Source organism: Oncorhynchus nerka, linkage group LG10, assembly GCF_034236695.1.
Source record: "Oncorhynchus nerka isolate Pitt River linkage group LG10, Oner_Uvic_2.0, whole genome shotgun sequence".
Taxonomy (NCBI): domain Eukaryota; kingdom Metazoa; phylum Chordata; class Actinopteri; order Salmoniformes; family Salmonidae; genus Oncorhynchus; species Oncorhynchus nerka.
The window spans coordinates 37,105,780-37,130,661 of record NC_088405.1 but is presented as its reverse complement, the minus strand read 5'-3'; the positions used below and the strand labels follow the sequence as shown (position 1 = coordinate 37,130,661).

The window sequence follows — 24,882 nt, the reverse complement described above, 5'->3', positions numbered from 1 at the left end:
TAACAATTAAGGTAAGGGGTCAAAGTTATGGTTTTGGTTAGGGTTAGAGGTTAAGGAAAATAAGATTTTGATTGGGAATCAATTGTTAGGTCCCCACAAGGATAGTAAAACAAACTTGTGTGTGTTTATTTGTGTAGATGGGAGTGGGTACACTGTCTGTGAGAGATACAGAGATCTACTGTGCTCATAAATCAATGGATGATCTTTGACCCTGTTTTTTTATCTCTTCCCTCACTGTTCCTTTCCCACTGATTCCCAGATTCACATATTGAGAACGTCAAATATTACAGTATTTACTAGATAGTATGTTGCTGACTTAATCACACCGAGTGTAATAGTGTCATGAAATGACGAAGATAAAATGATAACAAGGTCTTCCTTGGCTTGCTCACACCTTTTTTGCACCAGTGTATTTTTAAGCATTTCACTTACCCTTGTTTGGAGTTTCACGGTTTTACTCATAGGAGCATCGCTGTCAACATTGGAGTGTTACGATGGAGGGAATACGGGAGGACACCACTTCGCCAAATTCTCAACCCCTCATGAGAATGCAGGTATCAATAATTCAATGTACATTTCCATTGGCATTTGACCAGATTGAGGTGTGTGTTAAAAGGCCATGGAAGCAACGTGTGCCAGAATGGTTCGGGATGGAGACAAGGAGGACGTTTGTGGAGTGGTTGAAAAATGAGTTTTAATGACTCCAACCTAAGTGTATGTAAACTTCCCGACTTCAGCTGTACCTGCTATTGAGGGCTCACTGACGATTGAAGTTGAAGATTTAAACATTACTGTATCTATTGATTTGAAGACTGGACTGTTACTGTTAAGAGGCTCATTCAGATGAGCGGACAGAACTTGAGTAACACGAGGAGCGGCGATGAGAGGAGCAGGCAGGCTCCCAGAGTTCCCCCATCCCTTAAAACATTTGCTTTCCTTTTGTGGAGTCGATTCCACCCTAACCCCTTTAATGGGTGGCCTACATAATTTTTGATACAATTACAATCTACTTACTAAAGAAATCTTGACTCCTTGTGTTACTGTGATTCCAAACTGGTCACAAGAACTCAAACCTTCTACTGTTAAGCGTCCGGGTGCTCCAAACCTCCACCAGGTGGTGTAGTCAGGTTTTTATGACAATAGTACAGAAATATGCAAATGAGTGAGCTATACAGCTATACTATCTGAAGTAAGTCAAAGGATGTGTTGATCCTCCATTGACTGTGGGGGAAGTTGTAGGGGACATCTTCATACTAGTTTAGAAATCAGTGGTGGGGGAACCTTCTACCTTCTATTTCCCGACCAACTAGGATCTGCCTGTTTAGAAAGCCAGTGCTCTCTCGCTCTGAAACACACACACACACACTTTCCCATCTCTATCCAGGCCTGACCGGCCAGTCTCATCTCTGATCCCCCTAGTGTCTTTATTGACTGACTGCCCAAGCCCCCAGGTCATTGTTCCCTAGATAAACTGTAAGTCTACATCTATCCCCTTAGAGCGTCTGATTACTAGCACGTCACAGACCTGGAGGTTTAATCCAGATCTTGGACTAGAATAGAGCCAAGGGGAGGGAGGGGCCAGGGCTGGAGGCAGGTTGGATTTGAAGGCTGAGTGCCACCAGGCATGTACCCCAGGCTAATCCCGCCTTAAATAGCCCCAGGTAGGGATCTAGGGCAGCGCAGTTAACACCATGGGAGCTCTCTGAGCTGGCACACTGTCCAACACACTCCTGGACGTGCCACACACACAGGAGGAGCAGGGAGAGGACTTTTCGGAACTTATCTAGAGTGGATCCTTGGACTATAGCTGGTCCAGGATGAACTTTGCCGCTCAGTTCATCTACGCCAACTACGCCGGTGATGGATCGCCCAGGAGAGTGGGATTCAACGACAGTGAGAATGACCCCTTCTGGCAGAGGTGGGACACTACAGATTCATCCCCCACCCAGTTTACCCTACAGAGGGATTCCCTACCTCAGCACCCCCCCCCCCCCTCACCCCGAGGAGCCCACAAAGCCTCCAGCTGTAGTGACTCCTGTAGTGATTCCTGCTGTGACTCCTGTAGCGCCTCATTCCCCTTCATTCTTCCCCTGCACCGCCTCTTCTCTCTACCCAAGGTCAACCAAGCCCGCCAGTCACAACCTTAACCCTCCACCATCTTCCTTCTCCTTCTTCCCGTGCCAAAACAAATCTACCAAGTCATCTACATCCACCAGTAAACCACTGCCTCATGATCCAGCATCTCCTGTCCCCAAATCTAAAGCCTCTAAAGCCCTCTCTGATCCCCATCCTTCTCCACCTGAACCAGCCTCTCCACCCCATCGAGCCTCCCCTGCTCCTGCTCTCCCCTGGTCCACAGTACCTGGCGCCACAATGGAAACTTAAAGTGTAGTTAAATTCTACCAGCTGGTTTGAATCATACCATGCAGTCTATCCATTTCAGCAGTGAATATTGTGAGCAAAATGTAGGAGCATGTTGAGGGATACAAAATGGTCTATTACCTAATGGTTAATGTCAGTCTCTCCTCAACATTATAAAGTAAATGATACTGTCAATTTTCTATGACTGCATGCATTAGGTGTTAAAAATGATTCCTACAGTTGTGTCAAGTTGGCTTGATGTCCTTTGGGTGGTAGATCATTCTTGAAACACACAGGAAACGTATGAGTGTGAAAAACGCAGCAGTGTTGCAGTTCTTGACACAAACCGGTGCACCAGTCAGCTACTGCCAGACCCCGTTCAAAGGCACTTCAATCTTTTGTCTTTCCCATTCACCCTCTAAATGGCGCACAATTCGATAATGTTTTGACATGAAGAAAAATTAATGACATTACTTTATTACTATTATGTGAAGTATTGGTATTAATAACAGTCCAATTAAATCAACAATAAGCGTCTGTCTGATTCTACATCTCTCATCACTTGCTATATTTTGATAACACTTTACAAGACACCCAGCGTTATAACACGGTCATAACCATGACATTATGTCACAACAGCTGACATTAGTTGTCATAACCTGTCATAATATGGTGATAACACTGTCATGGCCCATATATTTACACCTGTTGTGACATCTATCTACCACCATAGTTATTTTATGGCTGGTTATGACACCTACATAAGAGTGTAAAAACCCACAAAACCGACTACAAAACAAAACATTTTAATTGTACACACGTTAATGTCAGACAAGCACCTACCCTAATGCACTGTTGATGATGACTGGAATGAATGCAGGATAAGATTTCAGGAGCAGGACAAGACACCATCTTTGTACGTGATTGGCCTATCTGGCTTATATGATTATGATGGTCATAATGCTTCTTGACAGTGTCGTAAAGTGACGTAGGCCTATCTGGCTTATATGATTATGATGGTCATAATGCTTCTTGACAGTGTCATAAAGTGTATTTTCTTAGTCCAAGTAAAGTGACACAGGATGGTCATAATGCTTCTTGACAGTGTTATAAAGTTACGTAGGCCTATCTGGCTTATATGATTATGATGGTCATAATGCTTCTTGACAGTGTCATAAAGTGTATTTTCTTAGTCCAAGTAAAGTGACACAGGATGGTCATAATGCTTCTTGACAGTGTTATAAAGTTACGTAGGCCTATCTGGCTTATATGATTATGATGGTCATAATGCTTCTTGACAGTGTCATAAAGTGTATTTTCTCAGTCCAAGTAAAGTGACACAGGATGGTCATAATGCTTCTTGACAGTGTTATAAAGTGTGTTTTCTACAAGTGATTTAAAATAGGATGAGAAAAAATATGACTGTAAAGAATTGATTACAACAACAACAAAGGATTTAAGAAACAAACTTTCAAACGAAAATATACTTCTTGGCAGGGACAAAGTTATTGGAATTAAATGTTAGTTTTGACACTTATGTAGGTGTCATAACCAACCATTCAACCAATCCTTCCAACCATTCCCTAACCTTAGAGCCGTGTGTGTGTGTGTGTGTGTGTGTGTGTGTGTGTGTGTGTGTGTGAGAGCGGTGTGCGTGCTTGAATGTGTGTGGTTAATAGGCCAAAACTCTGGTAATCATAAGGGACACCCTCGTGTACCTGGACATGGAAGGATCTGTGTAGATGATCCTCTAGTGTACAAAGAACAAGGTCACTGCCATCCCTCCCAGATAATGTAAAGCAGTGGCTTATTCCCACATGTTCTCACACACACGTACAAACCTTACTCCCAAAACCTCCACCCAGTCTATCAGAAGGCAAGGTGAACCGATTACCATATTATTTCCTATTAAATTCTTTCAGAAACAGATATGATAAGGGTTAGGGCTCAATTTGGCATTTAGAAATTATCTCCTCCTGCTCACTCTCGTCACTCTACACTATTAGAAAAAAAGGTGCTATCTAGAACCTAAAAGGGTTCTTTGGCTGACCCCCATAGTAGAATCCTTTGAAGAACCCATTTTGGTTCCAGGTAGAACACTTTTGGTTCCAGGTGGAACCCTTGTGGCTTCCATCTGGGACCTTTTTCACAGAGGGTTCTAGATGGAACCAAAAAATGGTCATACCTGGAACCAAAAAGGGTTATCCTACGGGGATAGCCGAAGAACCCTTTTTTTCTGAGATTGCAGCCCATGCCCGTGTATAACGGTAAGAGCTTTATCCAACACTACAGACACCCAACCACTACTCTTCAAGCCCTGTTTCTCTCCCTCTCTCCACCAGCGAGGAGCAGCGTCTTGGGCCAACTAAACAGGGCTGCTCCACCTCCTCCAAGAGTACCTGCAACAAGGACGCCCCCGTCTGTAACGGGGTTGCGGGCTGGCGGCCCACCCTCATCCACCCAGAGCGCCTGAAGGACTTTGGTATTGAGGAGGAGGAGTGCCTCAATGGGAAAGTCAAAACGTTTGAGACCAAGGTGGTGGCCGCCCCTGAGATCCAGCTAATGGACCCACCCAAGACTAACAAGAAGAGAGGCAGCGAGCGCAAAGCAGTCCCCCCACCCAAGCCTGAGTACCTCCGCTTCGAGGACATCAGTGCTGCAGCCTTCAAAATCCAGTCAGCGATGCAGAAGACCCCTTGTACGGTATGCCCGCTCCAGTTCAGAGCCTTCTGTACACCCTTGGAAATAAGGTACTACCTATAACCATAAAGGGATCTTTGGAAGTCCCCAGCCTGTAGGAGTCTAGGAGAACCAATTTGTATCCAGGTAAAACCTTTTTACCAAAGGGTTCTTAAAAAAAATTATTTTGTGGAGGGACGGTCAAATAACCTTTTTATTCTAGGTAGTAGTTTGTTTTCTAAAAGTAAATACTTTAGATGATGGCTCCTGCTTCATGCAGAAGCTTATTCACATTCTGCTTCTTTGTGTTCCCAGTACTCCAGACTGTCCAAACAGTATGGCATGGAAATCTTCCTAAAGAAGGAGCTCCTCCACTACACAGGCTCCGTAAAGGAGAGAGGCGTTTTATACCTACTCACCTCCCTCAACCAGGTATGAATCCCAATGCATTTCCCAAATCATCCCAGCTGGGGAACAGCTCATTTATCAAAACAAGTAACCAACAAGCTAACAAGTAGCTAACACATAGGGTTGCATAATTCCTGGAACTTTACCTGTTTTTCCCAAAATCCCAGTTGGAGGAGTCCTGGAATCGGGAGGGAATAAGCAGGAAATCCGGAATTTTCCACCTTTCAATTTCTGAAAAAACTGGGAATTTATTGAAGTTTCCAGGAATTCTGCAACCCTGCTAACAAGAAGCTAACAAGCAAAATAAATAATAATCACTTGATCAGTTAGCTAACTCCTATCCCTCTCCACAGGAGCAGCAGAAGAAGGGGGTGATCGTAGCTAAAGACTGTAGCTTCTCCATGGCCGTGGCTCACCATGCGGTGGAGTTGAGGATCCCAGTGTTTGTCATCATGCCAGCCAGCTGTGCCCAGCCCCACCTCAGGGTGTACCGAGACTACGGCGCCATGGTCATCTCCTATGGTAGTACCGCCAGGGACTCCCTGAACCACGCCCGCCACCTGGCCAAGGAGAACGGATACCTCTGCCTGGAAGAGTACGTCACCTTGGAGATAGACTGCTTCGGTGGTTACCCCACATAGATGGGTGCCAGTCCCCATAGCTCTCCTTTGTCTCAAAACATGTACTGTACAGTGGGGACAATGAGGCCCTGGCACATGGACACATGGTTATATTGTATCTCTCTCTGTCTTTCTATTTTCTCTCTTCCTCTTCTATCTCTCTCAGGGATGATAGTGCTGTGTACTTAGCAGGGCTGGGCACAGTAGGCATGGAGATCTATGAGCAGGTGCCCAAACTAGATGCAGTCATTGTGCCCACAGGTGGGCAGTGTAGTCTACTGGTCAGCACAGCAGCAGCCATCAAACACCTCAACTCACGCATCACTGTCATAGTAAGTGTTTCCTCACTCTCAATATTTGTTTAGTGTACTATTGTCACAGTGAGTAAGATGTAGCCATGCTCTCCAAAATCTCCCAAAAGAATATTGGGATTCATGTACCATGTTCTCTTTGACAGGGAGTTGAACCAGAAGGATTCCCGCTGCTACTACAGTCCCTCAAAACAGGCAGCCCAGTGGCTAGTGAACTTTACAACGTCCCCAACAGGAAGCTTTATGGAGGTACTGTGCCCTTGTACCCCTGTAGGCTATCTGAACCCAAACCTACTCCCTGTGATATGGTCTTTCTTTTTCTTGAATAGATCTCAATTGTCATGGCACAACTCACTGAACCTAACGCCTATATCCTGCTCTCTATCCCCAGATCTATTTGATCACTCACTGGGGACCCACACCTTCCAGCTGGCTAAGAAATATGTGGACAAAGTCGTTACTGTCAGGTACTACATCTCTATGGAAGGGGCGGGTATCTCTCGCCACACATTTGCCATAGTCATAGTTTTCTACATATATGGACATAGACGTCCCTCAGTTCCCCAGGGCCCTGAGTGTTTCCAGGACTCTAAATTGGTAGCACTAATGCGCCCAACTTTAAAAAGGTTAGAAGCACCAAAGTATTTGGGAACACCAAGAAAAGTGATTAGGCCCATATGAATCCTATCTTGGAGGAAATTATCAAATGTGACCTGAGAATCTGCAGTAGACAGGGAAAAAATGTATCTCCTGTCATATGAGTTACACATTGTGAACGGTTTGGGCCAGAGACGAGCAGTTCTATGTGTTGCAAAGCTTCTCACAGGTGGGGTGCAAAGGGAAGTGAACACTGCCGCTACCTCGCTCTCCAATCAAGGTGCTTGAACTGAGGTGCAAACAGAGTGTTGAAAAGCAAAACTGTGTCTCTGCCTTAGCCTTTTACAGATAGAAAAGAAGGAAGCTTTTGTATATTTCTACATGGTCTCTAATGGGTTCAGGGACTAATCTCAATGGGAATAAAACTCAAAACGTGATTAGTTGCAATAATCCAACCAATAGCCGGTCATTTTTAAATATTTAAAAGTCTCCTTTATTTTTGTCTGTAAGACCTAGAAATATATAAGGGCCGATGTTGGTTAAATTTCTAGTAATAAACAAGCACTTAAGAGGAGCTGTATTTCCTCTCACTCTCACAGATGAGGTGAAATTATACAATCTATTGACTTTGCTCGCTGCAATATGATACAAATGTAACAAAAGCCAGAGCGCAGTGGACAAGAAACACAAATATAACAACTTAAAAAATACATATATATATACGTATATTTAACCTTTATTTAACTAGGCAAGTCAGTTAAGAAATAATTCTTATTTAAAATGACGGCCTAACTTAGCTTGTTGCGCCTAACAACACAAATATAATTTTGCCATTCAATGTATTATCTGGGAAAATATGTTTCCAGACCCACTTCCAGCTCATACAGCTAAATATTTAGGAGCATATGGGAGCAAGATGGTCTCAAATTAGAGCCCAGAGTGCAGTAGAGTGTTTTGACAATATTATTGTCCTTTAGCACTGTTGTTGTTCTCTCTCTCTGAGACTCCCTGACCTCTATCTCTTCTCCTCAGAGAGGAGGACTCTCTGGTAGCCATGCTGAGGTTCCAGGAGTTTGAACGCTCCACAGTGGACACAGAGGGAGCCATGGGACTAGCGGCCATCTTGGCTGGGCAACTACCAGAGCTAAAGGGCAAAAGGTGGGTTTACACACTGTAACAAAACATAGGAGTGAATCCTAAGACTTTGCCTCCCATTGACATACTGTAAATGCATGACTTCATGAAAATTGGACTTAAGTGGAAACTAGGATTCACACCATAGTGTCCAAAATGTAACCTGTTGATATTCCGATGAACTGATTCTGCATCTATCTCCTTGTATGCCCGCTGCAGGGTAGCTGTGGTGGTCAGCAGTGCTAACATGGAGTTGGACCTGATCAGACAGTGTGTTGACCGCGCCCTGGTTCTGGATGACCGAGTCAGCAAGTTTACAGTGCAGCTGGGGGACTTTCCGGGGGACATGGCCAAGCTACTGGACATGCTGGCAAGAGAGGACATCAAGTGAGCTAAACACCAACAAAAGAACAGATAGTTATGACCTATACTGTACATTTGAATATATACCCTAGTGTATAAGAGGTTGATTACTCTCTATTTATCTGAAACACACATCACGCATATCAGTGTGTGGTCATACAGACTGACAATAACCCAGTACTGCCAGAGCTTATTGATCAACAAATTCCTGATATCTGTGCTACATATGGATAGAGATGAGTGTGTATAGTTAGATTACGGTGCGCATATTTAGACAACTCTCTCTTAGTGACAGTAATGCCACTCTGACCAATCTGTCCATGTGACCCTGTTCCCCCACATCCAATCATGTCAGAATAAGCCACAGGACAGGGGTAGGCTTTAACTGGCAGGACGATCAGTCTGGACATACAAATCCTCTAACACAAAGAACAATGTGAATTTAGTCTGCTCCTCTCTTCCTTCTCATCCACTGTTTCTTTCTCTTGTTTTTTTTCATCCTCCATCTCACTATCTCTCTCAGGCTGTTGGATATTTGCCACCGGAGACACAGTGACAAAGGCGATCTCTTCAAGGCCCAGGTACGACAGCATTAGCCTTCATCCCACCTCCCTCGCCTCTTCCCCCCAACATCCACTCAACTGCTTCTCCAATGACTGTACATATTAAGCGCTTCTCACACTGCCGCTGCAAATGAAACCCTGGCTCGTTGCCAGTGCAGGGTGGTGTGAGATAAGTGGTGGATTCCGGGTACAGTGCTGCTAGACAATGTGTCAATATGTGATTGATTTGGAAGTGGTTTATGCCTCAGAATTTCTGATTGAGCCGTTGCCTACTAATGTCATGCCTAATTTAAAGTTCTAGATGTGTGATGTCAACTGACTGTAAAGTTGGTAGCTGTAAAATAATTTATGTGAAGGTAAAGGTAGAATACTATGTTACCACAATGTAGCAGATTAAGGATAGTCATAGAATTCAGACAGACTGGAGTCAATTGGGATTTCAGGTGTGTTGAGTGTGTTGGGAGCGTGTTGGGTCGCAGGTTGACATAAAGTCCAGTCAACTTTGTTCTAAGGGCAGAAAGAATCTGATAGGTTTAGGGCAGCACAAATCTATTTCTTGAACTGCATTGTTGGTTAAGGGCTTGTAAATGAGCATTTCACAGTAAGGTCTTCCCCTGTTTTATTCGGCGCATGTGACAAATAAAAATTGATTTGATTTATGTCACCAAAAAAAGCATAACCTTCATAATTTATAAAGGTCATGTTAACTGACTGATATTATCTCATAGAATTTATAAGATCTCCTAAGCCTGTTACCTCAGACCTTATTTTTGGCATTTATCCCAAAAAAAACGATTCTTTCCCCATTTATTTTCCCTGTAGAAATGGTTTTTAGGACTACAAGCTGGTGGGCTCTATTAGCATTTGATGGGGAATATTTAAACAATGTTATGTAACCTAATGTCTAGATGTAAAACAATATTCAAAATTCTAAAGGTTGACCTAACTCTAAAGATATGGGTGGAGTTTAACAGATGCACAACTTTTGAAAACATGGCGCAGGTTAGAACTCAGAATCTTGTAAATAAAACTTTCATTTACATGTTGAATTGTTTTGAAATCATTATTGTGCTACAGTAGTCAGACAAATGTGACAATATCTCTACGGTACAAATCAAATCAAATCAATTTATATAGCCCTTCGTACATCAGCTGATATCTCAAAGTGCTGTACAGAAACCCAGCCTAAAACCCCAAACAGCAAGCAATGCAGGTGTAGAAGCACGGTGGCTAGGAAAAACTCCCTAGAAAGGCCAAAACCTAGGAAGAAACCTAGAGAGGAACCAGGCTATGTGGGGTGGCCAGTCCTCTTCTGGCTGTGCCGGGTGGAGCTTATAACAGAACATGGCCAAGATGTTCAAATGTTCATAAATGACCAGCATGGTCAAATAATAATAATCACAGGCAGAACAGTTGAAACTGGAGCAGCAGCACGGCCAGGTGGACTGGGGACAGCAAGGAGTCATCATGCCAGGTAGTCCTGAGGCATGGTCCTAGGGCTCAGGTCCTCCGAGAGAGAAAGAGTGAATTAGAGAGCATACTTAAATTCACACAGAACACCAGATAGAACAGGAGAACTACTCCAAGATATAACAAACTGACCCTAGCCCCCCGACACATACACTACTGCAGCATAAATACTGGAGGCTGAGACAGGAGGGGTCAGGAGACACTGTGGCCCCATCCGATGATACCCCCGGACAGGGCCAAACAGGAAGGATATAACCCCACCCACTTTGCCAAAGCACAGCCCCCACACCACTAGAGGGATATCTTCAACCACCAACTTACCATCCTGAGACAAGGCCGAGTATAGCCCACAAAGATCTCCGCCACGGCACAACCCAAGGGGGGCGCAAACCCAGACAGGAAGATCACATCAGTGACTCAACCCACTCAAGTGACGCACCCCTCCTAGGGACGGCATGAAAGAGCACCAGTAAGCCAGTGACTCAGCCCCTGTAATAGGGTTAGAGGCAGAGAATCCCAGTGGAAAGAGGGGAACCGGCCAGGCAGAGACAGCGAGGGCGGTTCGTTGCTCCAGAGCCTTTCCGTTCACCTTCACACTCCTGGGCCAGACTACACTCAATCATATGACCCACTGAAGAGATGAGTCTTCAGTAAAGACTTAAAGGTTGACACCGAGTTTGCGTCTCTCACATGGGTAGGCAGACCATTCCATAAAAATGGAGCTCTATAGGAGAAAGCCCCGCCTCCAGCTGTTTGCTTAGAAATCCTAGAGGCAATTAGGAGGCCTGCGTCTTGTGACCGTAGCGTAGGTGTAGGTATGTACGGCAGGACCAAATCAGAGAGATAGGTAGGAGCAAGCCCATGTAATGCTTTGTAGGTTAGCAGTAAAACCTTGAAATCAGCCCTTGCCTTGACAGGAAGCCAGTGTAGGGAGGCTAGCACTGGAGTAATATGATCAAATTTGGGGTTCTAGTCAGGATTCTAGCAGCCGTATTTAGCACTAACTGAAGTTTATTTAGTGCTTTATCCGGGTAGCTGGAAAGTAAGAGCATTGCAGTAGTCTAACCTACAAGTAACAAAAGCATGGATACATTTTTCTGCATCATTTTTGGACAGAAAGTTTCTGATTTTTGCAATGTTACTTAGATGGAAAAAAGCTGTCCTTGAAACAGTCTTGATATGTTCGTTAAAAGAGAGATCAGGGTCCAGAGTAACGCCGAGGTCCTTCACAGTTTTATTTGAGACAACAGTACAACCATTAAGATTAATTGTCAGATTCAACAGAAGATCTCATTGTTTCTTGGGACCAAGAACAAGCATCTCTGTTTTGTCCGAGTTTAAAAGTAGAAACTGGTCTCCTGACTTGAAGCAAACAATAAAATGTAGCAAACTAGTAACAACATGCTAAGCTAATCAGAGCAAGCTGGCTAGCTAAGCATTTAGAAATCTCTTAGCTATTCATGTTGACTAAATAAATAGAGCTAATATATAAGAAAGTCAGCTAGCATTTGCTTCATTGAAATGTTAAAGGTGCAATATGTAACTTTTTTGGTAATCCGACCAAATTCACAAAGAAATGTGAGATATAGATCCGTCATTCTCATTGAAAGCAAGTCCAAGAAGCGGTAGCTCTGTTCTATGTGCACTATTCCTATGCTTCCCGTTCTTAAGTTTAGTTTTTGCGTCTTTCACTTTTGGTTTTGTACACTAGCTTCAAACAGCGGAAAATACTATTTTCGTTTATGGAAAAGATATTTCACAGCGGTTTACAATGATTCTCTACACCATACTTGCTTGTTTTAGGCGAACTAAATTAGGCAAACTAATTATATCGCGGAGCGATTTCTGCATCGGACATCTTTACATTGAAGAAGCTATATGAACAAAAATGTGGATGGACAGTGAAGCTGCAGCAATGTAAAATGCTAAGCTAAACGGAGCTAGTTGGATAGCAGATAGCTATCTCTTACTGACGTTGAGTCATAGAATAGAGCTAGATTGCTAGGTCTCAAATATACCAGTAAGTCAACTCCCACTTAAAATATTTACTTGAGTAAGCTAATTATATCAACTTAAAAATTTGAATGAACTGTTATGCTTCCCTGGAGGAAGAAATGTAAAATGATAAACTGAACTAGCGGGCTAAGCAAATGTTAAATCATAAGTTAGAGCTAGCTAGCTGGGTCTCAAACATGCCAGTAAATTAGAAAATTATATGGAGCGAAAATAATTGGTAATATTAAGCCTAATAAATTAGAAATTGGAATACTCTGTTTAAATGCTGCTCCTGGGGCAGTAATATTAGTTTGGGTGAAGATAACTATAGGATATAATTCAGATAAGTCATGGCTGCCTCTAGGGCAGTAAATACTACTTTTTGTGCTTGAAGTCTGCCCTTAGGACACCAAAGTGACCTTAGCCCAAACTAACATTACTGCCCCTAGGATAGCATTTAAACAGTGCATTCAATGAGGGCAGTAAATACTTTTTAAAATGATCTTTAGCACTTAAAGTCTGCCATTTGGATCAAGATCACTTGGTGCCATAACTAACATTAATGCCCCTGGGTAAGCATTTAAACAGTGCATTCAAATGGCTGCCCTGGGGGCAGTTCAGACTTTTTAAAATTACCTTTTGTGCTTGAAGTCTGTCCTTATGGCCTACAAGTAGTTTGACCCAAACTAACATTTCTGCCTCAATGGCAGCATAAACTGTAACTTGCTAGCTATTTCTATTTTATGATTCAACATTAGTAGGAGATAGCTTAGCATTTTACGTTTCTGCCCCCAGGGAAGCATAACCGTCCATTCACATTTTTCAGTTTAAATAGCTTATTCAATTAAATATTTTGATAAAGTGTGATCTGATTAACTACTGTATTTGAGACCTAGCTAGTTATATTATATGACTCAACATTAGTAAGAGATAGCTAGCCAACTAGCACTGTTTAGCTTAGATATATTTACTCGGCTGCCCCCGGGGCAGCATACCTGTCCATCCCCGTTTTTTAAAGGTTATATAGCTTATTCAATAAAGCAAATGTTAGCTGACTTACTATATATATATTAGCTAGCGCTATCTTTTTAATCAGCATGAGTAGTTACAAAGGTTAGCTAGCAAGCGTGCTCTGATTAGTTTAGCATGTTGCTGCTATCTTGCTACATTTTAGTATTTGCCTCAAGTCAGGAGACAAGTTGCATTTTATAGATATTGTCACATTTGTCTGACTACTGTAATACAATAATGATTTCAAAATGTTACATGTAAATTAAAGTTTCATTTACAAGATTGAGTTCTAACGTATATACTGTACTCTATATCATCTACTGCATCTTTGTAATACATGTATCACTAGCCACTTTAAACTATGCCACTTTGTTTACATACTCATCTCATATGTATATACTGTACTCGATACCATCTACTGCATCTTGCCTATGCCGCTCTTTACCATCACTCATTCATATATCTTTATGTACATATTCTTTATCCCTTTACACTTATATGTATAAGGTAGTAGTTTTGGAATTGTTAGCTAGATTACTCGTTGGTTATTACTGCATTGTCGGAACTAGAAGCACAAGCATTTCGCAACACTCGCATTAACATCTGCTAACCATGTGTATGTGACAAATAAAATTTGATTTGATTTAACCTGCGCTATACGGGCACAAGGCGAGAACCAAATGCAGACACAGGAGGCAGATGGTAGAGCTTCAATATTTATTATAACAAAGGGAGTAGGCAAAGGCAGGTGGGGGACTGGTGAGAGTTCATATACCAGGTCAGGCAGGTGGGGGACAGGCGAGAGTTCATATACCAGGTCAGGCAGGTGGGGGACAGGCGAGAGTTCATATACCAGGTCAGGCAGGTGGGGGACAGGCGAGAGTTCATATACCAGGTCAGGCAGGTGGGTTCAGAGTCAGGACAGGCAAAGGTCGAAACCAGGAGGACGAGAAACAAACAGACTGGGGAAAAATAGGAGCAAGGAAAAACGCTGGTTGACTTGGCAAACAAGACGAACTCGTGAGAGTTCAGGAAACAGGGATATATAATAAGCGACACCGGGAGGGGGTAGAAACAATCACAAGGACAGGTGAACCAGATCAGGGTGTGACACTAACCCATTGACCTTTTAGAAACCAATCAGATTATTTCTGCCCTTAGAAATAAATTGACTACATATTATGTCAATCTGCTGTTGGCAGGACAGATGCTACAACCACATAGCAATGGTACGTTCTAAACATGTATGAGTGGGTCAATGTATAATTAGTTTAGACACTCCATTGTTTGTATGCAGTTGACGGAGAGTCTGTGTATGTAGCACTATCAGTGAAAGATTATTAGGATTAAATCTGTGTTGTGTGCCCACAGGTGGAGTGTGTAGTGGAGACCAGGGATAAGACACAGAGCACTCAGCTCCGCAGGATACTGTCTGAGCGCTACCCCACACTACACTGGCTGGACCGGTGATCAACACTTGTCATGGCTCTCAATCTGACCATCCACACACACACACATATACAGTACCAGTCAAAAGTTGACACACCTACTCATTCAAGGGTTTTTATTTATTTGTACTATTTTCTACATTGTAGAATAATAGTGAATACATCAAAACTATGAAATAACACATGGAATCATGTAGTAACCAAAAAAGTGTTGTGTTGAATGCCAAGAGTGTGCAAAGCTGTCAAGGCAAAGGGTGTTTACTTAAATACATCTAAATAAATTTGAGATTTTTCAAACACTTTTTTGGTTACTACATGATTCCATAAGTGTTATTTCATAGTTTTGATGTCTTCACTATTATTCTACAATGTAGAAAATAGTAAAAATAAAGAAAAACCCTTGAATGAATAGGTGTCCAAACTTTTGACTGGTCCTGTATGTACGAACATGCACGTCACACCCACACTGAAACAGAAACTTTGTGAATATGTATCCAAACTAACACATAATACATGCATTGAAATCTTTGCTGCAGAGAGGAGATAAAATTAAATATGGGAATACATGGCATTTACTGCATATTCTGCTCTGATGAGAAAACAATACTTTCACCCAACACTTCTGTTATTAGGGAGCTCATGTGGTACTTTTAGGCCAGTATCACGGACACAGATTAAGCTCAGCTAGTCCTGGACTAAAAATCTATTTCAATGGAGATTCTCCATTGAGCATACTTTTTAGTCTGGAACTAGGCTTAATCTGTGCCTCAAACAGGCCCGTTGAGTGTGATAATGATTAACATTCCAGTGGGTCACGCCAGTGCATAAGCTACTGTCCTACAGTCTACTCATGGTTAGCCCCTAGTTAGGAGCTAGCGTTTTAATGTGGTTTCTCCTTACAAACCACTACTGTTCCATTGAGAGAAATAATAACACATTAAGTATATAGTATTTTCAATACACATTGTTTTTGAATTGTTGTACATATCTACATAACAACAGGGGCCGTGTCAATCATCACAAATATGTTCTGGAAATAAAAGATGATAATGATGTATTCAACAATTTGTCTTCGTAATTTTATATCCAGTAAAGATGAGATAGGATCAGGTAAGGTCAGCCAATAGGATCAACTGCACAACATGTTATTCATAGCTGTGTTAGAGCATCTGCTTACCATCTACCCATCAATGATTTAGATTGTGGGAACTAAAGAAAGTCGCCAACGGTTCCTTGTATAGAATCAGACCTGATCCTCTTACTCCCACTCCCTGTTGAGAGAGAGATCTTGAAATTAAAGTTACCTCATAGTTCAGAAGATGACATCTCGTTGATTTAATGATTGGAGACAGCGCCAGAGGAGAGATGGGACGATTAAGACAGGCTAATTCCTAAATTCGTTAGCAGAGGACATTCTGACCCCACCGTGCTACTTTGGCCTGGTCAGTACTAAGAAACCGTTTTTCACACACGACAGTGTCCAGGGTTTACCTAGAAAGGTGCAACAAACAAAAAACATCCAGTCAGGTGGCAGTCCTGTGGGCGAAAACAGCTCATTGATGAGAGGTCGAAGGAGAATGGTAAGAATCGTGCTAGCTAATAGGCGGGCCACAAATAGGCAAATAACGGCGCATTACAACAGTGGTGTGCAGAACGACATCTCGGAATGCAGAATTCGTCGGTCCTTGTCACAGATGGGCTGTTGCAGCTGATGAACACACCGGGTTCCACTCCTATCGGCGGAAAAACAAGAAGCCGTCAGGGATTTTAGAACTACTTCAGATAAGGTCTGTGTTTTGTGTAGGCTTACCCTGGCATGACATTTTGATAACCGTGCAAATCTCTCTTGGACAAGGTAACTTTTATCAATATGAACAGGTTCTGTAATTATCCCCCCTAAAATGAAATGCTAATTAGCCACTAATGTGGCTATCATACAGAACTACACATCCTGTTGCAAGCTCTGATGTCATCCCTAAAGGTACATTTCTCCATGCAAACTCTTATTGGCAAGTAGCAAGTAAACTAACAAGTAGATATTATAGCCTTTTTAGTTTCTCGTGTAAATAATTTATATAGTGTACTTCTCATGGGTATTCATGTTTAGCATTTTTCAAATGACCTAGCTAGCTACCTTGGCATTTTTTTATTACCATAATTGTTTTAATTACCCTCTGGCCTTTATAGCGAACTAGCTAACCTTAGGTATGGTATGGATGGTTCTGTGCTATGTACCGGATTGTAACCACTACTCCGATAAGCACACAAGTGCATTTTATTGTTTTCCGACCTCTGTAATCAAGAGGTGTCGCTGGAGCTGTGTGATAAGGTAAGCCCTGTTTACTAGCTGCTAACAAGCTATTATGGTTAGGTCAAATATCTGTGGGTAGCTAGGTACTTATCAAATCAAATTTATTTGTCACATACACATGGTTAGCAGATGTTAATGCGAGTGTAGCGAAATGCTTGTGCTTCTAGTTCCGATCATGCAGTAATATCTAACAAGTAATATAACCTAACAATTTCACAACAACTACCTTATACACACACAAGTGTAAAGGAATGAATACAAATATGTACATAAAAGATATATGAATAAGTGATGCCCGAACGGCATAGGCAAGATGCAGTTGATGGTAGAGTACAGTATATCCATAGTGGTGTGGGGGCTGTGCTTTGGCAAAGTGGGTGGGGTTATATCCTTCCTGTTTGGCCCTGTCCGGGGGTGTCCTCGGATGGGGCCACAGTGTCTCCTGACCCCTCCTGTCTCAGCCTCCAGTATTTACGCTGCAGTAGTTTATGTGTCGGGGGGCTAGGGTCAGTTTGTTATATCTGGAGTACTTCTCCTGTCCTATTCGGTGTCCTGTGTGAATCTAAGTGTGCGTTCTCTAATTCTCTCCTTCTCTCTTTCTTTCTCTCTCTCGGAGGACCTGAGCCCTAGGACCATGCCCCAGGACTACCTGACATGATGACTCCTTGCTGTCCCCAGTCCACCTGGCCGTGCTGCTGCTCCAGTTTCAACTGACCTGAGCCCTTGGACCATGCCCCAGGACTACCTGACATGATGACTCCTTGCTGTCCCCAGTCCACCTGGCCGTGCTGCTGCTCCAGTTTCAACTGTTCTGCCTTATTATTATTCGACCATGCTGGTCATTTATGAACATTTTAACATCTTGGCCATGTTCTGTTATAATCTCCACCCAGCACAGCCAGAAGAGGACTGGCCACCCCACATATGCTCTCTCTAATTCTCTCTTTCTTTCTCTCTCTCGGAGGACCTGAGCCCTAGGACCATGCCCCAGGACTACCTGACATGATGACTCCTTGCTGTCCCCAGTCCACCTGACCGTGCTGCTGCTCCAGTTTCAACTGTTCTGCCTTATTATTATACGACCATGCTGGTCATTTATGAACATTTGAACATCTTGGCCATGTTCTGTTATAATCTCCACCCGGCACAGCCAGAAGAGGACTGGCCACCCCACATAGCCTGGTTCCTCTCTAGGTTTCTTCCTAGGTTTTGGCCTTTCTAGGGAGTTTTTCCTAGCCACCGTGCTTCTACACCTGCATTGCTTGCTGTTTGGGGTTTTAGGCTGGGTTTCTGTACAGCACTTTGAGATATCAGCTGATGTACGAAGGGCTATATAAATAAATTTGATTTGATTTGATATGTGATGAGTAATGTAGGGTATGAAAACATTATATAAAGTGGCATTGTTTAAAGTGGCTAGTGATACATTTAATTACATCAAGATGGCAAGATGCAGTAGATGGTATAGCGTACAGTATATACATATGAGATGAGTAATGTAGGGTATGTAAACATTATATAAAGTGGCTAGTGATAAATTGATTACATCAATTTTTCCATTATTAAAGTGGCTAGAGTTGAGTCAGTATGTTGGCAGCAGCCACTCAATGTTAGTGATGGCTGTTTAACAGTCTGATGGCCTTGAGATAGAAGCTGTTTTTCAGTCTCTCGGTCCCCGCTTTGATGCCCCTGTACTGACCTCGCCTTCTGGATGATAGCAGGGTGAAGAGGCAGTGGCTCGGGTGGTTGTTGTCCTTGATGATCTTTTTGGCCTTCCTGTGACATCGGGTGGTGTAGGTGTCCTGGAGGGCAGGTAGTTTTCCCCTGGTGATGTGTTATGCAGACCTCACTACCCTCTGGAGAGCCTTACGATTGTGGGCGGGTCAGTTGTCGTACCAGGCAGTGATACAGGATGCTCTCGATTGTGCATCTGTAAAAGTTTGAGAGTGTTTTTGGTGACAAGCCGAATTTCTTCAGCCTCCTGTACAACACATTACCTTCCTTACAAGTAAAAAGAAAAGCAGCATAGGACAGCATAATGACTGTTGGGACCTTTTTATTGACAAGTCTTTAGTGAGGTAGCCAGCTTAGGTAACATTAGCTCCCGGTTTGTGTAGTCATACTTTTTCACGTGGTGGCATGCTAGATAGTGTTGGCCCACCAGGGAAGGGATATTTTGTAAATATTAGCTAGCTAACGTTAACTCACCTTTTGTGCACAGACTTGCTAGCTAACGTTAGGCCGGCACCATGGCAAGGATAGTTGTTAGATAGCATGTTACCACACACAAATTCTGACTACACGAACGGTGAGTTAATGTTAACTAGCTAAATACTGCCTGGTGGGCTAACTAGTTAAGCACCTTGGTTGGCTAGTTAGCTACATTAGCTCAAGTTGGCTAGGCATCTCACAAAGGACATGTGGGCTCAATGTTTTCCCCACACAACGCACAGTGCATCTGTTGTACATGACTAATCAAATTACTTGTGAAGTCAGTTATACATGTCAGCAGGGATGGAAATGAAGCTAGCCCGAGACTAGTACTTTTCAGACTGGGCTAGTAGACAATGTGACAAACTAGCCTGACAGCAGTAAAAAGAACCAGCATAGGCTATCATTATGACTGCTGTGACCTTTTAATTTTGACAAGCCCTTTGTGAACAAGCCATCTAGTTAACGTTAGCTCACGGTTTGTGTAGTCATACTTTCTCACGTGGTGACATGCTAACTTACGTTAGCCCACTAGGGCAGGGATTTAGCTAGTTAAATATTGCCTGGTGGGCTAGCTAGTTAGGCACATTGGTTGGCTACATTAGCTAACGTTGCATAGTATCTCACCGTGGTGTAGTCTGACTTTCCCGAAAGGCCTAATGTGAGAATGTGCCTGTTGTTAAGGGTTGCGTCAATCGAATATGGTATCAGATTAAATATGACATTGAGTCACCGATTGTATACTATGTACTTTTTATTAGCTAAGCAATAAGTGGTAAATGCAATTTTGGTATATACGGGTTCGCTGTAACACCATGCAGGGTAGAACAGAGAACTGACTAGTTCCTGACAAAGTTATTATAATATATTCTGACAGAAGTAGTTCCTGCTTCTGAGCCGGTCTGTCACAGAGTAGAGACTGGGCGTGGTTTAAACTCACTCAGCCTATCGTTGATTGTTGGCGCCAGAGCTGATCCCAGCCCCCTAGGTGCTTCAGCGGTCAGTCGTTGTAGTTGTGTAGAATAGCTATGCGCCCATGCTCGATACAGTTATCACACACCTGGCTCCTGTTATCTAACAAAAGACTGTTTGTTCTCGCAACACTACGTTCTGAATGTGCCCCCACAACTCATTGCACAGTTCCTGTCTTCATGTTATTCTGTATTTTTCCATCATGAGAAAGGCCCATGGCCCTGAAACTGTTAACAATGTCTCAAGTCAGCTATGTTGCATAACACATACACCCACACAAGCCAACAGCAAATAATATTCCATCACATATATGGTAACGGGCTATAGTGTATAACACAGAACCTCACACTGTTGTTAGCGATTAGCACTAACTAGCTAACGTTAAATATCCCCTAGCTAGCATGTCACATCCCGTGGTGTCTGGGTAAAAGTCTGACTACACAAACGATGAGCTAACCTACCTAGCTAGCTAGCTAAGTGTTAGCTAAATATCCACGCCCTGGTGGGCTAACATTAGCTAGCATGTCACCACATGGAAAAGTGACTACACAAACAGTGAGGTAACATTAACTAGCTGGCTAGCTAGCTCAGGACTTGTGGGCTCAATGTTTTCCTGTAGAAAAAACAAATGGTTTTGTTCCATAAGTGCATCTGTACATGACTAATCAGATGACCTGTGAAGTCAGTTATACAGTGCATTCGGAAAGTATTCAGACTTTTTCCATTTTGTTACATTACAACCTTATTCTAAAATTGATTAAATTGTTTTTTTTCCCTCATCAATCTACACATAATACCCCATAATGGCAAAGCAAAAACAGGTTTGTTTAAATTTTGCAGACAATCCCCCTTATCACTGTCGGACCTTCTCAGTGAACTCACGGCTGAGGGTTTTAACTTACCTCTTGAGAATTAAAATCAGAAGTCCAGTAGTATAGCTAATCGCAATACATCCTCTTCTTGCAAATAGTATCCTAGACTATCCTAATCATCTAGTTGAGCATTCCAGATAATTCCTCCATCCCTGCCAAAATGTCCCATCCACATAGTAGGATTTTGGATGTGTAGATAGACCAAAGCCCAGTCTATTTTACCATTAATACAGTCAAGTCTATTAATTAATATTTAACCTTTATTTAACTATGGGTTATGGTATTTTAATATACATTTTACCATTTTAGTAATCAATTTAACTTGCTAGTAAAATTTAATTTTTTGTCTTTCAGATGGGCGGACTGGAAAACCAGTGACAACTTTCGGCCTGCAGCTACCATTTTCCGGTGGGAAAGAGAAATTGACCTGTATTTACAAGAAAAGCTATCTTTCTCATCCACCATGGCAGAAGAAGAAGATCCAGACTGTTGATTGGGAAACAAGAACAAATTATGAGCCATGAGGATTGGGTGTTGAGCGACCACTTGTCACATTGTTCAAGGTGGATGGAAATGGACATCCTGTGCCAGTGTGATCTGAACGCAAGCGTCCCTTTTATTTGATTTATTTTATCTTTATTTAACTATACAAGTCAGTTAAGAACAAATTCTTATTTACAATGTGGGCCTAACAAAAGGCTGTGGGGACTGGGGCCTGGGATTTAAAAAATATAACAAAACTATAATATTTTATAAACCTTTCACATGAGGACAAGTTTGATAACTTGGGATTTTATCACTTGACATATTTTTATTTTATTTATTTTTTATTTCACCTTTATTTAACCAGGTAGGCAAGTTGAGAACAAGTTCTCATTTACAACTGCGACCTGGCCAAGATAAAGCAAAGCAGTTCGACACATACAACAACACAGAGTTACACATGGAGTAAAACAAACATACAGTCAATAATACAGTAGAAAAATAAGTCTATATACAATGTGAGAAAATGAGGTGAGATAACGGAGGTAAAAGCAAAAAAAAGGCCATGGTGGCGAAGTAGCCAGGTGGAAAGCATGGCCAGCCGTAGAAAAATGCTTATTGAAATTCTCAATTATAGTGGATTTACCAGTGGTGACCGTATCAATCATATAGTGAGAAGGATACTACAAATCAGAATTGTGTGAATGCATGTAGCACTCTGAATAAATACTGTGCCTTTGAAGATACGCCTCTGGTCATGAAACTACAGTACAGGCTGGATGTCTAAACAAAGTCAATTCTTAAGATCAATAGATTTTTAGATTCATTCTCATCAATGACAACATTCTAGAACTGAGTTATCACTCATCTAAGTCTGGTATCCGGGGTAATCTGGTTAATGATTATATAATTGATTAAGTGGCTCTTTCCTTGTAGAATGTTGACAGCAGTATAGAACATATTGTATTGCTAAGATGCTCAAACTTAACATAATAGCTACACTCACCGACACAGGATAAACTTTATCCCTTATACTGACCCTGACCAAACCAGTAAGTTGCCCCTCACTATAGCTGCACTTATCATCATGGCCAGACTTATAGTGGTCTTCGCCCCCTTTTAATGCTTATGCTCATCCTTGAAAAATGACATAAGGTCTGAAAGACACAAAAGTCGACCTGCTGTACAAACAATTATCTAGGCTAATGATTTGTTGATCTACTGCTCTAACTAGCTAGCTAAGGTGTAGTCAGTGGCTAGCTAAGACCGGGATGGGACGGAAGTTCAACACTATTCAATTCATTTCGATACAGCATAAGGATTCATCGTGGATCGGGCACAGATCACGCTGGTGAACAGTAGCTGAAAGTGTCGGCTAGAGATGATGTGCAGGAGCTTCCTGCAGGAATTTGTAGTCTTGCTAAGGTCTTCTCTGTTGCTAATTAGCATTTAAACATTTTTTTGAGTACATATTGATAAAACTCACCTTGTCAGAGAGAATTACACGGTTTGTCAAAAACATCAGGCCTAGGTAAGCCAACACCAAACAAATACTTAGTTTGAAGTGTTTGTCAAATTCACGATGTGAAAAATGAATGGTGAAAAAACGACTGGAACCATTTCTGTGTTTGACCGCTAGGTTTTATGGGTATAATGGGTATAATGATGCGTCCACTGTGCCAGAGGGAAAGTGTTCAGACACATGCCACAGTTCTAGCTGGGCTACTAAAATGTTGCAGTGTGGGTTTCGTTTTTAAAGCTTGACAATGAATAACCATAAAACAAAACACCACGCAAAGGAGAAACATGTAGGTCTATTACAGCAACAATTGAGCAGTAGCCTAGGCTGGCTACTCAACTAGGCCTACAAGATATTTTATACAGCGAAGCTGCATTCAACCGCACAGGTTATCTATGTAATGCAAAAAAGAAAAATGTTTTAAGTGTAGGATAAATGTTACAACTGCCTAGCTACATTTTTGTTATTTGGAGTTATTAAATACTTGTTGATTTGGGTCACAGCTTATTATGCACATCTGCAAGCACAGCGGCAAAGGCTGGACTAATATCATTTCTCTCTTTTTTTGTTTTAATATGTAAAATGCTATATACAGCATCCTATGTTTTTAAGTGGACATTATAAAGTGCCATATTTTTTTCTAATAAAACAATGGCCAGTTTGGGTTGCAGTTGTATGCATGTTTTTATTTTAAACAAACATAATAAGCTATGTCTGGCCCTTGCGCTGATGAGTTTGACACCTGTTATAGGGCATGCAATTTAAATGCATTGACCTTTGCTTACAGTAAAAATCGTGTTTTTCATCAAATTGGATGATATTTAGATGAAACCAGTTCATAATATTGATTTATTTAACTAGGCAAGCCAGTTAAGAACAAATTCCTATTTACAATGACGGCCTACCCCGGCCAAACACTAACCCGGACGACGCTGGGCCAATTGTGCACCGCCCTATGGGACTCCCAATCACGGCCGGTTGTGATACAGCCTGGAATATAACCATGGTCTGTGGTGACGCCTCTAACACTGAGATGCAGTGCATTAGACGGCAGCGCCACTCACTATAGAATACTAGGTTGACCCAAGTATGAAAAATGACTGCAGCTGGTAAATTGAGAAAGTTGATCATAAAGTTACTATTCCCCTCCCCCATGTCAAACGCTGGATATGTTATAAACCAATGGTAGCATCATATAATCGTAACTACTATAATTCTGGAACGCATTAAAACCATCACATGTGCGCGTCATACGGTTTTATTTACAACCCATAAAATAGCACGAGTGGTATCTGTTGGAAAAAAGTTTAGATGTTGCCACACACATACCTACTTGTTAACAAAATTAAGGAAGTTTCCTTTAAAATTATTCATAAATATTATCCTGCCAACCACTATATGAAGAAGTTTAAGGAAAACATCAACTCAAATTGCTCCTTTTGTAATGACCACCCAGAAACAGTTGTGCATCTTTTTTGGCATTGTATGCATGTAAGAAAACTGGCAAGACATCAGTAGGTTTATAATTGAACACATTTATGAAGATGTTACACT

The 24,882-nt window shown here is 42.0% G+C and overlaps 1 protein-coding gene and 1 long non-coding RNA gene across 3 annotated transcripts; one reads left to right on the top strand and one right to left on the bottom strand.

Moving 5' to 3' along the window:
- The first annotated feature begins 1,691 nt into the window (after positions 1–1,691).
- On the top strand, positions 1,692–16,036 carry LOC115135255 (L-threonine ammonia-lyase-like). The gene is made up of 11 exons (XM_029669745.2): positions 1,692–1,918; positions 4,704–5,064; positions 5,356–5,472; positions 5,802–6,043; positions 6,235–6,400; positions 6,526–6,628; positions 6,771–6,846; positions 8,009–8,134; positions 8,330–8,497; positions 8,997–9,054; positions 14,884–16,036. The coding sequence occupies exons 1-11, from the start codon at positions 1,818–1,820 to the stop codon at positions 14,980–14,982; spliced, it is 1,617 nt and encodes a 538-aa protein (XP_029525605.1). The 5' UTR covers positions 1,692–1,817; the 3' UTR covers positions 14,983–16,036.
- On the bottom strand, positions 13,258–23,494 carry LOC135573687 (uncharacterized). 2 transcript variants are annotated; one of them, XR_010464855.1, is made up of 5 exons: positions 23,296–23,494; positions 18,971–19,201; positions 16,598–16,693; positions 16,265–16,451; positions 13,258–14,474 (listed from the first exon to the last, which is right to left on the bottom strand). It is a non-coding gene; the product is annotated as an uncharacterized LOC135573687 (long non-coding RNA). The 2 variants fall into 2 exon arrangements; XR_010464854.1 differs by having other exon boundaries at positions 16,265–16,693.
- Between the last annotated feature and the right edge of the window lie 1,388 nt (positions 23,495–24,882).

Excerpts from the sequence above, each read along its gene's own strand:
- LOC115135255 (XM_029669745.2), top strand. The coding sequence starts at position 1,818 with ATGAACTTTGCCGCTCAGTTCATCTACGCCAACTACGCCGGTGATGGA. Across the intron at positions 5,065-5,355 it reads TGCAGAAGACCCCTTGTACG|TACTCCAGACTGTCCAAACA; the intron begins GTATGCCCGCTC and ends TTGTGTTCCCAG. Across the intron at positions 6,044-6,234 it reads GGATACCTCTGCCTGGAAGA|GGATGATAGTGCTGTGTACT; the intron begins GTACGTCACCTT and ends TATCTCTCTCAG.